Source organism: Cuculus canorus, chromosome 23 (genome assembly GCF_017976375.1).
Source record: "Cuculus canorus isolate bCucCan1 chromosome 23, bCucCan1.pri, whole genome shotgun sequence".
Taxonomy (NCBI): Eukaryota; Metazoa; Chordata; class Aves; order Cuculiformes; family Cuculidae; genus Cuculus; species Cuculus canorus.
Window position 1 is genome coordinate 8,253,525 of NC_071423.1, and position 17,725 is coordinate 8,271,249.

At 43.4% G+C, this 17,725-nt stretch overlaps 1 protein-coding gene across 1 annotated transcript in view; it reads left to right on the forward strand.

Moving 5' to 3' along the window:
- Nucleotides 1-518: 518 nt before the first annotated feature.
- Nucleotides 519-17,725, forward strand: part of GRAMD1B (GRAM domain containing 1B) — a 98,325-nt gene continuing 81,118 nt past the window's right edge. The window contains 2 exon segments of the mRNA XM_054087082.1: nt 519-1,478; nt 10,687-10,764. Of these exon segments, the coding sequence (XP_053943057.1) occupies nt 1,117-1,478; nt 10,687-10,764 (440 nt within the window). The 5' untranslated portion in view covers nt 519-1,116.

Consider the following 17,725-nt stretch of genomic DNA (forward strand, 5'->3'; position numbering starts at 1 on the left):
TATTAAATGCCTGGGAATGTTCCATGTGACTTTCTCCTGGTCTGAAATTTGTTTTGCATATCTAATTGTCTTTATGTGTTGTCTTTGTTTGTTTCTGGACCCGAGACCATCCATCACCTACTGTCATTTTGGAAGCAGCCCTCCAAGAACTCTTTTATCACCTTTCACTCACGTGAATCTGGGCTAAGAAAACCAACCAGCCTCGCAGTTCTGGTGCTGCTTGCTGCTACTGCCTTTTTAGCTATCCCACAGCCCCTCTCCTTCTCTGAGAGCCGTCAAAGGGGCTGTAAAAAACCCTAATTGTGCAAGAAGGCTGAAGTCCAAGTTTGCTCACTCCCTTCCTCCCCAGAGTGGGCTGTCCGAGCAGGAAGGTGGGACAAGGAGAAAGCCTGTCCTATTGGCTTCAGCGGAAGGCTGTTTTGCCTCTTACCCTTTTTCATGCCATTGATTTGTAGCAGCAGCGTATTTAGTAATATAAACCCTGTCTCGTGGGATTAAGAGTGCAGCTACACTTGCAACAGCTGCCTGCGTATGTCTTGCTTGCTACAGAAAAAGAACATGCTGCTCCTCCTACTCTTTTTTCCTGATATTATCTAGTATTGTTCCTTCCCTCCCTCTCTTTGTTTCTCTTTCTGACCTCCTCACAGCTCCACGCCGCTCCACACTCCATGCTTGCTTCATCTCTTGAGAAGAAGACCACAGCTGAGTTTCCTAGCACGGCCCCAGGAGATTTTCTTTCCTGAGCAAAGAGGACAGAAGACAAAGAGGGGGGGAAGCTGAAAGCAAGCCAGGCGGTTGCTGGCAGCACTGGTCTTGCTGCTAAAGCTACTGCATTCAGAGACATAAGGCAGGGGAAGCACCTTGATGGAGAGAAGGAGAAAAGAAACTTGAAACTGGCTTCCCTTGTAGCATGTTTTTGTCCTGAGCATCCCCTCCCCACTCTGCTGTTGGTTAAATGAGAGCATGTGAAGACCATGAGGTTTCCTGCTTGAGAAGGAGGGCAGGACTGGACTGGGTGAGAGAGGAAGAAGGCAAGTTGTGGTTTTGTGGTGTGGTTTACGCCAAGATCAGAGCTAGTTTGCCTGGGGGTGGGAGCAGAAGGAGAAAGGGCATCAGATGCCAGCTGCCAATATGACAGAAACCCTGCAGCTCCCAGCACTGCAAGTCCCTGAGCAGCAGGTGGTGGAGGGTGGCTGTGCCTGGTCCAGTTCGTCCACCCCAACCCTGCGCAGGAAACGCTTCAAGATGAGGCGGATGAAGAATGTGCAGGAGCAGAGCCTGGAGGCCAGCGGGTATCAGGATTCTCCTTCCTCCAGCAAGGAATACCTGCAGCTCCCATCCATTGAAATCACCCCCTCCAGTGATGAGGACACTCCCTGGTCCAACTGCTCCACACCCAGTGCCTCCCCACGGCGCAAGCGCTTCCTTCTTCGGAAGTGGCTGCGTGTGAGAGAGAAGAAGGAATACAGTGAGAGCAGGTATGTTTTTGGCCACTTTTCCTTCCCTGCTTTCGAGAAGAGCCTTCCCACCATAGGTAGGTTAGGGTTCTATGGTTCCCCTAGAAATCCTGGTGTGCCTCTCACTGGGATGTTGTCCTCACCTGTTGGCTGGAATGGGTAATGTACTTTGGTTGGACTTGCTGATGGCAGACCAAATGGCCTAATCCTGATGTGCAAACAGTATGTGTGTTAGAAAGAGCAGTGCTAGGATCTGTCCTTGTTCATGGTCCTCTGCCTACATTCTACAGGTGATACAGAGCCAGTGAAAAGAACTTGGTTCTGAATGAGGAAGACTGTCCTGAGAGAATGGATGGTAAGATGTGATTTCATTAAGGTCGCCTGAAGAGACCCGAGGGAGACAGAGAGAGAGGAGGTGACCTCTCTGCTGGGATAACCAGGGCGGAAAGTGATGATGCCAAGCCGATGTCAGTGTTGGTTTTGGTGATATTCGTTCTTACTGCTCTGACTTTCTCCAAAATCCTTCCTTCAGATGCTGGCAGTGGGAGAATGCAAGGATGAAAGAGAAACCAAGTAGCCTTGTGCTTAGTAGGCAAGTCTACAAGTCAAGATATCTGGATTCAGTTCTTGGATGTTTTCCACACTTGACAGTTACCTGGTCATTTGGCTCAAATAATTCATAAAACCCTCCAAGAGCTTTTCAACACAGGACAATTAATGCTCAGGGACTTACTGTGTGGCCACATGAAGAAAAAAGCTGCACTTTGTGTAACCTTCCGCAGATGCAGCCAGAGTCTACAGCATGCAGCACAGTTTACCTTTAGTGGCAGAGTGGAATAATCGACCTTTCTGAAGGCCCAAAACCCACAAGACACTTTTAAAGGTTTCTCTGAGAAACAAGTGCATTATAAATGGTTGTACTAGCTCAGCATAGGCCAGTTTTTCTGTTATTGCTTTGCAGCTGCCATACAGCCAATTTATGCCTGAAAGTATGTCCTGTACTGTGATAGAAAAGTGACTTAGTTATTATCCTTTCTGCAACCCAGCATACTAGGGTGATTCTGATTGCTGTGTTGCTGTAGTCCTTATAGGACAAAGTTTTTTTTTCTTCTACTAATGCCCAGTCTGATTGTGCGGTAACTCTTCATGTGTGAGATCCTTTTAGCAAAGTCAGTCTGTCATTTTATTAAGTTTTGGGGAAGCTTTGTGAATAAATGCATGCCATCAACAATTTGATAATGACTCTTTTGGAAATTTAACATTGAACACCATACCTTGATTAAATATTACTGATTTTCACTTAGCTGTGGTGGTGTAAGTAGTGATTTAGTTATAGCATAGAAAGCAGGGTAAGGATAATGCCTAGGGCATTTGCTGAAGTGTCAGAATCCCAAAGTTCAGGTCTGAACTACAATAGAGAGGATGACTTTTCAACTGAAGGGTTTAGTTTGGACTTGGCGATGGTGAATGTGTTTTAAGACAGGCCAAAACACGTTTCTTTCAGTATGAATATGTAAGAACACTCAGTTCATTCGTGTGCACGTGATATCCATGGCTATGCTGACAGCTTTCTGCGTATTCATCTTTAAGACATTTCTGCTTTAACCCTGGTTATGTTTTTGAAGCAGTGACTGGAAACAGCTGAAGTGGTTGATAGATTAGGTGGCATTAGCATACGAAAGCCAGCATGGCACCTTCTTCATCTGTAGCAGGTGCCAAAATCCATGCTTTTTGCAATGGGAAACATGACTTTTTCATGTGGAACTTTTTCCTTTCTAGTCCAGAAGGGGAAAAATGCCCACAAAGTTTGCTGGTCACTTTGTGCTGAGCCTCTGGGTTTGCAGAATGCAAAGATTGTCATTGAGCTTTCGAAACTCAGCAGGCACGGAAACAACGGACAGCAAGCAGAATCTGTAAGGAGTTAGTCACAGAGCGATGAATGCTGAAGGATTTTGAGGCATTAATTTGAAAGAGACTCACGGCTAATGCTGTGTGGCAAACCTCACCGTGCCCTGGCACTGTTGCAAGTGAGCCCCTGTTCTAAAATAGCAGGTCAGGAAGCTGGTGTAGGGGAAGGCAGACAGGCAGTGTCTGCTTGAGACATCATCATCTGGAGCACTGCCTCTTTCTTGCTGCTCTTTTGTATCCTTGCTGTTTGTGACAGATGGTAGTAATGTCATTAACTGTACTATTAAATTGTTTAAGGAGAACAGGGACTGCTCTATTAGAGTAGAGGCAGAGGCACTTACAGTCACAGCATAGAATCATAGAATAGTTTTGGTTGGGAGGGACCTTAAAGATCATCTAGTTCCAACCCCACTGCAATGGGCAGGGACAAGTCTCACTACATCAGGCTGCATCATTAAGGCTGGAAAAAACCTCTAAGATCATCCAGTTTAACTATCAACTTTTTTCCACCAAGTCCTGTCTCGGGGTTGAGCTACAGCAAGGCTGTTTGAACTGTCTGGCTGGATAATTGTAGCATGATTGTATCTGGTATTGCCAAGGTGGTCAATTTGCCACACATCTGGAAGCACAGGTACACTATTAAGTGCTAAGGTTCCCAAATTTCACCTGGAAAAGGGGCAGCCATCAGCATGCTGTTACCAACAGAGAAATGAATGCAATCACTTCCTCTTTTGAGTTAAAGTGTTAAGCAGTTCGAAATTTTTTTTTTTTGGAGTCGGGTAACCTTTAGCCCCATTACACAGCCAGCCATCTGCCTGTTTTTGTGGCAGTTTTCCCAGGAAAGCTGGTAGTTGAGAGCAAACTGCACCAGCTGACTTGTTCCAGTGATGCATGTGTTGCTTACATGCCCCTGAGCAAGAGCAATAGCTCTGTGACCATTAGCATACAGTAAGCATCCAAGTGAATGAACAAATGCTTTTAGGACTTGAAAGGCTGTCTGTAATGCTCCAGGTCTGATGAAGGCTGGCTTTTTTTTTTTTCAATCCGGAACCTCTAGCCTACAAGATGTGCTATATAGCTAGTTAGCTTTTAACAGCCTGGATTATTTTAAGTTTTATATACCTGCTGGTTCCCTAAAAGCTGTTAGGTGGTTGATAGGGAGAGCAGAAGAGAGGCTGTTTGTTTATTTTTGTTAAACAGCAGGATGGCATGCAAGTGCCTTTTTGCTTATGACACAGTTGTTCAAGGTGAAAGAGCAGTAAGAAGCCATTTCTTGGGGGTAGGAGTTTCCCTGTAACTTCTCTTGTATGAGACTATCATAGAGCCACAGAACATCCTGAGTTGGAAGGGACTCACAAAGACCATCAGGTCCAGCTCCTGTCCTTGCACAGGACAACCCCAACACTCACACCATGGGGCTGAGGGTGTCAGCCAAATGCTTCTGGAATATTGTTAGGCTTGGTGCTGCAACTGCTTCCCTGGGGAGCTGTTCCGGTGCTCCACCACCCTCTGGGGAAAGAACCTTCTTTTAATGTCCAACCTAACCCTCCCCTGGCATCTTCTTGCCATTCCCTCGGGTCCTATTATTGGTGACCAGAGAGAAGAGCTCAGCACCTGCTTCTCCTCCTCATGTGAGGACGCTGCAGACTGTGATGAGGTCTCCCCTCTCCTCTTCTCCAGGCTGAACAGACCAAGTGACTTTACCCGCTCTGATGATCTATGAACTATGATGATGTAAACTACAAATCTCATGCTCTGGGAGCCTCTACAGATGATAAACAGGATTATTTTTGTAAGAGATGCAGGCAGATTCTTGCCTATATTCCTCATCCATAATTTGCTACCCAGGTAATGATAGCAGTTATGTACCTGCATGCAGCTTTATAAAGTATGAATCCTGCACACAAGTTCACAATTATTTTAAAGCATGATGGTGTTTCTTTCCTCACAGGCTGGTAGATGCAATCTGCTAGCATTTTGCTATGCATGCAATGAACATTCATTATTGATGTGGGGATGCAAGTGAATATCTGCTTGAATTTATTTACTTTTTAAAGCCACTCTTTCTAGTACTGTCTGGAACTGCTCATGATTCTTCACACAAGGGTAATATAAACACTAAAGGACTGCTTTTGCCTAAGACCAGTATTGGTACAAGATCCTATGCTTTCACCCTTCCATTGACAGAAGCTGAGAGTAAATCGGTGGGCTTTGCACTGTCACTGCCTGATTTGGGCTCCTATGTGGATGCTCAACAGCCAAATATAGATAGTAGTGGAAGTATGGTGTATCCTTCATTCTCGAACAGCTTCGTGTGAGGCATTTATGCTGGGCGAAGATTTTAATGAGCATTAATCTGAACATGCTCCCCTACTGGGGGAAGAAACAAACCAGAACACCAAGGATGGCAAAAAGTTTGAATCATTTTGTTATTCCTTGCAGGAGATCTGGGAAGCTGTTGTGTCCACGTGCCTGCAGTCCCTTCCCAGAGCTTCCTTTCTTTGAGCTCTCTAAGATCACCTGCTTTGTCTTCTGTTAGTGCTTGTCCAAAAGATAAATCTGTGTGGTCAATCACAGCATCCATACTAGTTTAGTTAATGAAACGCAGAATGTTGGTGCTCTAAAGAGTGTAAACCTTGCAGTGGATTTTGCAGATCAGTGGAGAACAGATTGCACTGTAGCTTTTGCCATTCCTAAAGATGAACGTACTTAGTTTGGTCTTCTGCTGGATTCAGGAATGCAGAAATCTCGGATCAGGGGCAAAAAGCTGAGGTCCTCACTGGACCCTTTTTCATCCTTTTGACTTATACGGCTCTTAGCTTGAGAATCGCTGTGGTTTATATAGGAATAAGTATGGGCAACGGCCTTTCTGCACACCAATGCCCCATGTTATCACTTCTAGAGAAAAACACTGAAAAACTTGCAGTTACCTTTCAGAAAATGAAGTTACTTCAACAAGACTTGGCTGAAGTCAGAAAACTGATTCTATCTGAGCTCAAACCAAAACAGTGTATCGAAGGACAGCACTTCTTGCTGAGGGGAGGCTGTTATCCCTTGAAACTTCGGTCAGTAACTCCCAATTCATGTTCCTTATCCTCCTTTCTCTTTCCCCTCCACCTGACAGTTCCTTGACACTTGTAAAGGGGCAATCATTGACGTACCCATGCAACCATAGTAACACAGTGCTTTTTATGTCAGGAATTTAATTTCCCAAGGATGATGTGGTGCTGTTGGGCAGCTGGGATTGGGATGTCTCTTTTTGCTTTTTCACGAGAAATATGAGGGACGCCATGTTCTGGGCAGGACAAAGAGGACAGGAGAGTGAAAACAGAATATAAAGTTGTTGGTTTGTCTTTGTCAAGCTCCTAAAGCCCCCTGCGGGAAAACAGTCTGATGGACCTTTTCTTCTGACGCACTTCAGGCTTGAAGTTCAATCTAGTTTTATTATCCTCTGAATAAAAATCTGCCAAACATACCTGCAGATATAAAAGTATGGTGGGCATCACCCACATCTGAAGGGGGATAGAAGTCCCAGAAGGATTCTAGTGTGCAAACATTGACCTGAGCGTCTGAACTTTGTGAAAATTGGACACATATCTTGTACTAGATGACTTGCTTAACATTAAAAGCCTATTCATGCGTAATATGATAAGAGATCTTGGCTCTACCTTATCCAGAGACTGAAATCTCAGAATAAAATGAGACATAAAAAAAAGGCAGGAGGATAATTATAGTACAAAATCTAGCTTATAGCTTATGACTTCCCAAGACCAAGGGCAAGAGAAATCATTAACTATTTAAGATGCAAAAGCAAGTTTTGGAATATATATATATATATATATTTTTTTTTTTTTTGCTGTCTGTTCATGTTCACTTCTGGCAAGATTTGGAAAAGAGGATTCTTTTATGTAGCTGTCTTGTGAGAGCTCATCTATGTATATATGTACGTGGGTTATGAAGATACTAAAATCTGTTTAAGACTCATAGAAAATTAAAGATGGTAGAAAAGAGAGGTAAGGGAATGAGTATTCTTAGGAATGTGTTTTTTCCATAGAACAGTAGTGGTTGGGTCGTCTATGGTGGAAAGATGAACCAGTAACTGAGATGCTGGCTCTGAGGAGACCTTATAGCAACCTTCCAGTATCTGAAGGGGCTACATGAATGCTGGGGAGGGACTGTTTACAAAGGCTTGTAGTGATAGGACAAGGGGCAACAGGTATAAACTGGAGAGGGGCATATTTAGGCTAGACATATGGAAGAATTTCTTCACTATGCCAGTGGTGAGGCCCTGGAACAGGTTGCCCAGAGAAGTTGTAGCTGCCCCATCCCTGAAGGTGTTCAAGTCCAGGTTGGATGGGGCCATGGGCAGCCTGATCCAGTGGGAGGTGTCCCTGGATTAGGAGGAGGGTTAGAACTGGATGATCTTTAAAGTCCCCTCCAGCCCAAACTAGTCTATGATTGTACAATATTGTTAAGAAAACAAGAAATAGAATTTTGAATGCAAATTTAACTTTGACGAGATTTGAGGACTTGTTTTCCTTTATACACATATACAGACACACTGTTGTTGCTCAAATAATATAGAGCAGCTTATTAAACTTCTTTTAGGAAGAAATGTTTTCCTGTGAGGGTGGGGAGGCCCTGGCCCAGGTTGCTCAGAGAAGTTGTGGCTGCCCCATCCTTGGTGGTGTTCAAGGCCATGTTGGATGGGGCTTGGTGCAACCCATTCCAGTGGGAGGTATTCCTGCCCATGGCTCTGCATTTCAACTGCTCTGTATGTTGTAGGGAATTAAACATCCACACTGCCTAATATTCAGACTGTTGAAATCATTTTACTTTAGGGTGACGAGCTCACAAACTTTTGCAAAGCTTCCAAGCAGAACACTTGTAGTGAAACATAGCTCATGTTGGACACCATCAGATCAACAAGTGGGTAAAAACTAATTTCCTTCTCCTGGTCTGATTATGTTTCACTGCTTGTAATTTTGTGTTCACTATTGTCAAGGGAGTGAGGTGTTGTATTGCTCTGTGTTGCAATATCTCGATTCCATTAAATTTTAAACCTTGATCTGGAGGACTTTCTGAATGAGAAATTTAATGATGGGTGGAAGAGCATAAAAGTTCTAAGGTTCATCTTGTATTGCTGTCCAAAAGCAAACTTTTGCACGGGATTACTGGCATTGTGAGTGTAGTTGCTGGGCTGCGATATATGGGGAATTCTCCTTTGGTAAGTTTTGTATCTACTTGATCTGAATTGAAACAGCCAAGTTTGGTCAGAGGGATTTTTATGAAGAAACAAGCAGTTACAGAAATATCTCCTGCAATGCTTTCTCATATCTGAAGAGTGATAATTCCTTTAAATTAGGAGGGAAAGTGTGGTTCCTGTTGTGTTTTTTCCAAGTCAGTTCACTGGGTCATAATTAAGCTCAGAGGTAGAGGAAAGATGTTTTTTGCTTTTTGGGGTATATTGCTCCAGCTGTTGATTTATAGCTTGAAGCCAATATAGAGTTCTTATTCTATGATTATCCTTTCTACAGTGAGACACTTAAGAAAAAAATTACTAAGTATGTGGGTGTGGGAGCAGAGAATTAAATCTGTCCCCTAGCTGAGAGACTGTTGCTGAAATGTTTACCAGCCTTGGCTCTGATGCTAAAGCTGTATACTGTGCAATGGGAGAAGAGTGGCATTCGCTCTGTGGGATTGTGCATGTGTGCACACAAGATGCATGCCTGTGACTTTTGTGCAGTGCACAGACTTTAAATCTCTAGCTGAAAGTCCTAAAAACTGCATGGTTTTGTGGGGTTTTTTATGTCCAACCTGAAAGGCTCGTTTCTGTATTATTTGTTCAAGGATTTTATTAATACCAATCTTTAATTTCTTTGAATGCTTCAGCCTGCTCACCTTCCTATCTTAGCAGTAAGGAACAGTTTTCTGGCTCATATTCTCAACAGGGGACAAAAATAGTGTCAGTTGTGTGAGGTCTCTCAAATGCTAAGGGGACCTCCAGGACAGGTATTGTGATGTTCAGAAAGATCATGTGATGTGAAGGAGTCCTTGATTTTGGAGAAGCAGCTGATCAAAATCAAGGTGTTTGAAACTAATAAATGAAAATAAGACTTATTGGCTATTTTCTTTTCAGAGGAAACTGCAAACTTCTGTGGCAAAAACTCTGATCTTGAGGGGGAAGAGAAAGGCTCTCCCCTTCTATCCCTTTTTATTTAGAATGAAGAAGAAAAATGGCCATGTTAAATGGTTGATTTTCTCACCTTAACTTATCAACAGTCTTCCAAGCAAACAAACTAAATGGAAGTATAATTTGTGGGGAGGGTGACAGGAATTTTAGGGGCTCAGATCCCTCAAAAGAGAACATGGGGGTTTCTTAGAGCCATTTATTAGCCTCGTCTTCTCCAGGCTGAAGAACCCCAACTCTCTCAGCCTGTCCTTGTATGGGAGGTGCTTTAGCCAGAACTATATACCAGAACTAGGTTTATTTGAACGGTTCAGGTCCTACCAACAGTGAAGTCACAGTGTTTTTAGCACAGCCTCTGTGCTGAGTCCCCAGTGTCCCTGGTGGCACTGTGCAGCTTGTGCTGAAGTTGTGTTGCCATGGCTCCATAGCCAGTGGTACTCAGGCAAAATGGATTAAAGCTATCCCAGGAACATCTGCTCTTTGCTCTGCAGTGTCTTACCTGAAGGCAGAATCAGATGTCTCTGCCACTCAGAAGGAAAGCTCTGGCAAAGAAATGTAGGTGTAGAAATGAGAAGCAGGAACCCTGATGAGTCCCTGGAGCAGGTGGAGGCTGCTAGAAGGGAACAAGACTAACTGTAAAATAGATGTGCTGGAAAAGAAATCGCCCCCCTAAACTGCCGTCTAAAGGAGGAGAGTGACATCGTGTGGGCTCAGCATGCAACTCGCCACGAGAAAGTGGGCCACTTCTTCCTTAGTAATAAGTTCATTTTAACTGCTGTTGTGCCTGCTGCCTAGAAGTGGGATATATAAACATACAGTGGTTCGGTGTTCGAGTGTTCATCTGTAAGATACTGTTCTGGGATGGCACAATGAAACTATGAACAACGCACAAGGTCACTTTGGTGTTTCTCAAAGTGTCACTAAGTGAGGTTAAGAGGCTTCAAACCAGTCATGCCTGTTGTAAATCGGATGTGAGCTTATTGTCTTATATTGCTTTCTCTTTGCACCCCAAAATATGAAGGATGAACCTTGTGTGATTCTTGTTCTGGCTTTAAACCAGAGCGTTTCTGTGGTTTAAAGGGGACTTAGACAAACATGTCTTATCGTTCTGTTTTCTCTCTCATGTTGCAGCAGTCCGCAGAGCAGTCAGCAAAGCAGCCACGATGATGACTCGTCCAGATTCCTGAGCCCTCATATGCGTGAGGACAGGTAAGCCTGGTCACGGCCCCATTGCAGGAATGTCTGGAACCACCGAGTGAAGTTATACGGCCTGGACTGCTTGAGGTCCTTATTTTCCCTATGTTTTCTCCGTTGTTTGGCAACAAATGTGATTTACATTGATTTTATCAGTGTCTAAAAAGAAGCATTTTTCATCTACTTAAAAGTAGAATTTCTGGAACAAATGCATCCAAATTATGAAGTAGCCTGCATTTTCTTATTGACTTATTCTCTAAAGCTGTAGCTGACGTTGACAGCTTCATCAAACTCACTGCATATTGATGATTAGCTGCTCTGATCCTTAAGAATACACAAGTGAAGATTCAGATGTGGTTCTTGTCCTCAGCAAAGGCAATACCGAGCTTGGCTGTTGCATTTCACTTACAATGTGTTGTATGACAGTCCTGAGGTATCTGCAGCTCATGTGTAACAGCTGGGGGAGAACTGCTGTGAGGTTCTGGAAGAAACTTAAATTCCTTGCACTTTGGGGTGATTAATGACCACTTCAAATTGCAGCATAGGCACAAAAGCTGTTGAAAAACGAATGCTTGCTTTAGTGCGTGATTTATTATTGTTGCTTTGATCAGAACCATATGATTAAAAATTTTGCTGTATCTTGCAGTTCACCTTTTCAGCCTGAATCTGCTTTTTTTCCTTGCTGTGCATGAACTACGAGCCCTGAGCTACTACGAATGTTCCATCCCTGGCCAGGTCCCACAGGCCTGTTTACTTACTAACATCCTTGGGTCCAGCATTACATTTGGACTTGGGTTTCTGAAGTTCCCGTTATTTTGCTACTGCATTGCACGGTGGGGTTCTGTTGTATTTAAATGAATTGATCTTGTGACTCGGGGTTATGTTTGAGCCCATAGAAGGCATATGCTGAGATTTGGCAACTACTTCCTCTGTGCTGCTGCTCAGTGGATTAAAAGAAACAACTGAATGTGCTGTCTTTCACTTTGCATAGAATTATAAAAGTCAAGTTGGAAAAGACCTCTAAGCTCATCCAGCCCGTCAGTCCATCACCATTGTGCCTACTAAACCACGTCCCGAAGTGCTATGTCTGCATGCTTTTTGAACACCTTGAGGGATGGAGGCTTCACCACTGCCCTGGGCAGCCTCTTCCAATGCTTCAACATTCTTTCAGTAAAGAAATATTTCCTAATATCGAGTGGAAACCTTCCAGGCTAACTTGAGGTCATTTCATCTTGTCCTATAAAGTCTTACTTGGGAGAAGAGACCAGCTTGCATGCTTGTATCTGGGCATAGATCCTTGGAAGAGCGTTGTTTCAGGTCTGTTAGTCAGTTATTCCACGTAAGCTGTCTGAGGTCAGAGGTCTTTCTCACTAACTGCATAGTGGGTCACGTATTTACTGAACTCAGATTCCCCTCCTTGATGTCAAAGGCCAATGGCTTTAGTAAGAACTGAGGAGGCATCTGAGGAACTGGCTCACTTGAGAGAACTTCCTGACCCTGAAGAGCTAATTAATATCCCAGGAGTTTGGCTCAGATTTAGCACTTGCTAGTTGTAGCTAACATTTTCCTCCATATGTTTTCACTCCAATTATCAGTCTCTCTGGTGCTGCAGCGCATGGTGTAATTGGCCAGTGAGGAGCAGTGTTTGCAACTGGGAAATAAAGAATCTGACAGCAAGGCAGATGGGTGCTTAGGTCATACTGGGACTTCATCTGTGTAATGCCCAATGCCTGTTAAACCATTGAATCGGAGACTTCATAGGTTAAACCAATTTAGGCTGCATTAATACTCAGATGGGAGATTTCTGGGCAGAGCAAGAAGGGAATCATTTGGAAGTGCTGCCTGTTTCAGATGTAAGCTGAGCTGGAGCCTTCAGACTGCTCAGGATATCTCTTTGGCCAGAAGGGACATGTTTTAGGTGCAGCACAATTGGATGTTGGACTTATTTATGCAGAAGCAGGGTGATGTTGAGCCTCCTGAGCTCTTTTAATGGGAACCTGCAACATTCCTGCTGCCTGGATTTGATTAGAAGTAACTTTTGTTTTCACTGATCCTAAAATGCCCTGTTCTGAGGGCTACTAAATTGCCTTTGCCACTTTGTTTTTTTCCTCCTTTGCCAATGTAATTCTATCAGGCTCCCCTGATGTAGTCTCCCTTTGGGAACCAGTGACTTGTGCTCATCAAACTTAATCAAAACGTAATTCCAACACATTTTGACTTTCATACAAGCTGTGAAGCTGGATGTGAATTAGTGAGAAGGCTAACATAACCTTGGAGAGCTTGCTAGTTCTTATACTTGCTAGCAAATTTGAAGGTTGCTTCTGAGACACCTTTGACATGCTAGACTCTTGAAAACTGAATGTGGACAAAGTCTCTTGCTGCTCTTGTGGTATTTTTTGACCACTAACAAAAGGTACTCCACCCACAGCTTTGGAGCTCTCTGCTTCTGTTACAGGCAGTTCTGGTCACTTGATTAATTAACTGTTGTACAGCAGCTCTTAAAACCCCCCAAATCCAAACAAAACCACAACCACCCAGGATTTCAGCAGTTGTGTAAGTCGTGACAAGCTGAGCAGAGTAGGGCAGAGGAGGGGAGAGCAAAAAACCATGTGGGTTGCATAGAAAGGTGCACCTTCTCTTGGCGTGCTGCCTCTGGTAGTGCAGACAGAAGGAGCCTGTGCTGCACTTGAAAGCATTTGAGCAGAGAGCAAGGATCTGCACCAACCTCAGAACATCTGGGAAAGTGCTGAAAGAAGCTATCCCAGCCAAAAGTAAAGGGATGCTGAGTTGCTAAATTGTCTTTGGGATAAAAAAAAAGGAGAGGAATATGAAACCTAGACTAGTTAGCTGCCTGCCTGCTATTACTGTAAAAGATGGTTCTGGGTGCGCTGCTAGTGGAGTTAACTTCTCAGGGATGGATTTTTGAGAACAATGCTCCGACCCTCAGATCTCTTCAGTTAAGACTGAGGATTTTGTCCTGCTGCTGATAGATGCATTCAGTGCTTTCTAGCAATTCTTTTTCTTGACCTGTGAGTGCTGCTGTTGACTTGTGCATTATGAAGTCCTGCCACAGTCCAGAACCCACACTCTGAAAAGGTGTCCTGCAGTGCAGCAGTGAAGCAGGTCTGCCATCTCCGTGTATCTTCTCTGAGGAAAAAGCTTTCCTTCAGTAAAGTCATGTAAGTTGTTGTGTCTATCGTGCCTGGTTCTTCATGCTGAGCGGGAGCCTTGGCAGTTTTTATTTTATCTTGAGGTAACTGTGTGCTTTATGGGTATTTTTAGAGCCACATAGGGACAAGCTAGTGGACAGGCTAGAAGGAGTCAGGTTTTGTATGAACTTTGATGATTAAGTAGAAGCTGGCTCTGTTTCTTGCACTCCAATTGCCTGGGTGAGTTTGGGTGAGTTGTTTCGTTTTGTTATATATGAAATAAGGAGAATTCCATTTTTAACGTCACAGGAAAATAGAGGTGGTGAATTAAGTCTGAGTAGCTCAGATGCTGAAACACAACTGTGTAAGTACAAAGGCAGAGCTGAGTTACTTAGTGTCCGAAAAATTGTGTTTGTAATAGCAGATTGACTTAAAGTAATTCCAGGAGTAGGTAAGGTTGGGGTGGAGACAGCCAGAGATTTGGGTGAGATGCATGCAGGCAACAGACTCTAATCACTGTAACAAGACAAGTTAGTGGGTTAATTGCCTTGAGCTTTTTTCTATAATAGGTCCAAGAGCATGAGCCTTTCTGCTTGATCCTAGGACTTGTTCTTCGTCATGACACTGCGGCCCTCATCAGGTTTAAGATGCCAAGTATCTTTTAATTAAGAATAAAAGTTAAGCTACGCAACTGGAGGAAAAATCCTTAGACTTGTATTCAGTTTGAGGAGGAGATGAACTACTGAAGAGGAGTGCATGGAAAGTACAAGGATGGAAAGCAGTAGGCTGCAGGGAAATGGAGGGGAGATAAGTGACTGCCAGTTTATGAGAGATCATATCACAATGATTTACATTAGAGATTATATTGAAATGGTGAAGAGCACTTAGTTTTGAAATATCAGAGTTTGATATCTCATACTTCTTGCCTGCAGCTTAGTTAGTCCCTTAATCTGTGCAATATCTTATTCTGATAGTTCCAGGGCTGCAAGGCTTGTTTTTCCTTTGCGTAAGCTAAAAAGGGTTTTTCAAATAAAGGATCAACATTCACAAAAGAGAGCTTGCAAGGAGATTGGGGAGCAGCTTGAGGCATAGGCAAGTTTAAGAAATTCTGACCACTGCTTGGATTCCTAGGAAGTTGTGTAAAGATCAGAAAGGAGGTCAAGCTCTCAAAATGAGCGAAATGACATCCCTGGTGTGCGTGTAAGAGGTCAGGGTAAATGCCTTATTTTATTTGTGTACCCAGGGCTTGCTTATGCTGCATCTTCCTAGGTGGTGTCCTTTCCCCTTGATACAAAGAAGCTGGCACTAAAGTACTGTACTCCTGTTTGCCTGCAAGTGGAGGCAAACTCTACAAAGAGGAGAGATTGCAATCTCTACAGCTTCAGGTGGAGCGGAAGGTTTTTTCCATTGTTTGGGGCAGCTGAAAAACGGATAGGTAAGAACTGAGAGCAAAATGTGGTCATGTATGCTGGATCTGTTTTTGAAAGGGAGAGGGTTGAGGCTAAGAGAGCCCAGGGACCTTTGTTTGTGTGTCTGGATGTGATGATTCTGCAAGGAGCAGAGTGCAGTAGCTGTCACCTGAGCTGTGCCAAGCCATGCAGCATGGTGCAGGCCTCCTGCATTATTAAGGAGAAAAGCTTACTGGAGTAAAAGGGAATGTGTGCTCTTTTAGAGGTGATCATTAAGTGGAATCCAGCTGCTGCTTTCTAGTATGAGTGTAAATTTTGAGGAGACCAGCTCACTGCTCTTTATGAGTGCTAGCTGTAAGGAGTTCCTGAATTCAGAGTCCTTGGTAGGAAGAGTCCTAATACTAATACTTGTCAAATCCCTGAGTAGCTCTTATCCATCATGGATGGATGTCTGATACATCATCTTTATGCAGGCTTTCAAAAGTAATGCCAAAGACCTTATTGCAGAGAAGACTTGGAGGCTAATGAGCACTCTCAGAGTCCCAGATCACACTGATGGTCTCGCAATAGCTTTAAGATGAGTTTGGATTTGGATCTAGCTCTGAATTGGTGAGACTTAATGTTAAATAGAAAAATTACCCAGAATGGCACAGCTTTCCTTTGTCACATAGCAGAAATAGTTAATATTTCAATTCAGTGCTAGTATCTTTTTTCACCTGGTCTCGCCACCTGGTTGCTGCTGCTGCCGAAGCCCTAGCATTGATTCTCTGCTATATGAGACAAGAACATCTTAAGATCAGCTTTCTTCCACCTGGATTGCCAGATTAGCTACTGTCAACATAGCTACTGTGAATGGAAATATCAGCTGGTCTCCATATGCCAACATTACTTTCTTGTTTTCGAAGATGGGCTGTTGTTAATGGCAGACCATGCCTTTGTCCTGCTGTCAGTGGAGGTAAGGCTGCTCTTTTGATACAAATTCAGTATTGGATTTAATTTGTCAAAATTGTGCTCCACTTGCAATCTCTTCCATTCTTGTTCTCCTTTAATCGTACGGAAGACTGAATTGAGAGCACTTAATTAGAAGCAAGGCAGATAGTTCCTGTTGTTCCCTCCTTTGTGATGGTTATGGCAGGACAGGTACCTCTCCTGTTTGCTTTATTGTGGCCAGAGACAAGGAGGAGGAGACCTTGCAGGATTAATTGATTTCCTTGTGCCTTTTCCTGTACTTGGTGGTGATGGTTGCTCAGTGCATGGGAGTCTGGAGCTTTGAAGAGTTTAGAGTGAACTTGAGAGTGGGATAATGTTAGCTAATGTAGTCAAATATCATACCCTTGGACATTAGCTGGTTGCCTCTTCATTGATGTTATGGATAGGTTTTGTGCAGACATTAAGTAAAACAGATTAGTGATGGTGGGTACTGACACAAAAAGAAGTAATACTTAAAATTTTCCCCTCTCTTCCAAGCCATCATGTTAAAATAGTTGCCCGCTTCCCTTCTAAGAAGCTAGCTCTGAGACAGAGCTTGTAGAGCGAGAACCTCCATGCAGATCAGTAATATAAATACAAAAGAGAAGTATTGCACTAGCTGTGACAACAAGACAAACCAGGATTTGGATCTTGCTTCTCCATTTCCTGATCAATTCTGTCTTGACTGGAGTAGTGTTAATAAAGATTAGATACACACTAATGTGCCTTGCATATCACTGAACGCAGAGGAGGTCTGACAGACCTCACATGGCTGTGTCAGTAGCTCATGATGCTCAGGAACATGAGGAGGTGGTGAAGAGGTGTTTTAACATCCCTTCTTTTTCCTTATCTGAGACACTGGGCAGACTCCTCTTGATGGGAATTCCTTTTTAAGCTGACACGTGGCCTGGGACACAGGACAACTCTCCTTCCAATTTAATTGCACGTGCCCAAAACTTGAAGGGTCTGGTAACTTTAACTATACCAGCCATCTTTCCTTGATAACACAGGAATAAACTGATGTTAGAAATTAGTGGAGCAATTCCTCAAAGAGAGCACTGTGTAGGCAATGCCTCTTTGTCTCTCTGTCAGAGAAGCCCACCTTTCTTCATACTGGGAACATTTTAACTGAGATGTCATCAGAAACTGAGATATACTTATGAGTCATGTTGTGAATGCGCCTGGCAGAGCTGCTGCAAAGAAGAGCTCTGAAAGAACATTGTTTCTTGCTTTCCTCTTATGTGCTGTTACTGATGAGCACAGTGCAGTAAAACACAGGTAGTGCTAAAATAAAATGTGATAGTGTACTGCTCTTTCAGGTCCTCTTTCTAATCTTTTCCTTGTGAAGGAAGGGATTTTTTTGATAAACAGCTGGGCAAACACCGAAAAAGTACATTTCAAAAAAATAATTTTGGAGTTTTGTGGTACTTTTTCAGTCTTTGATCAGGT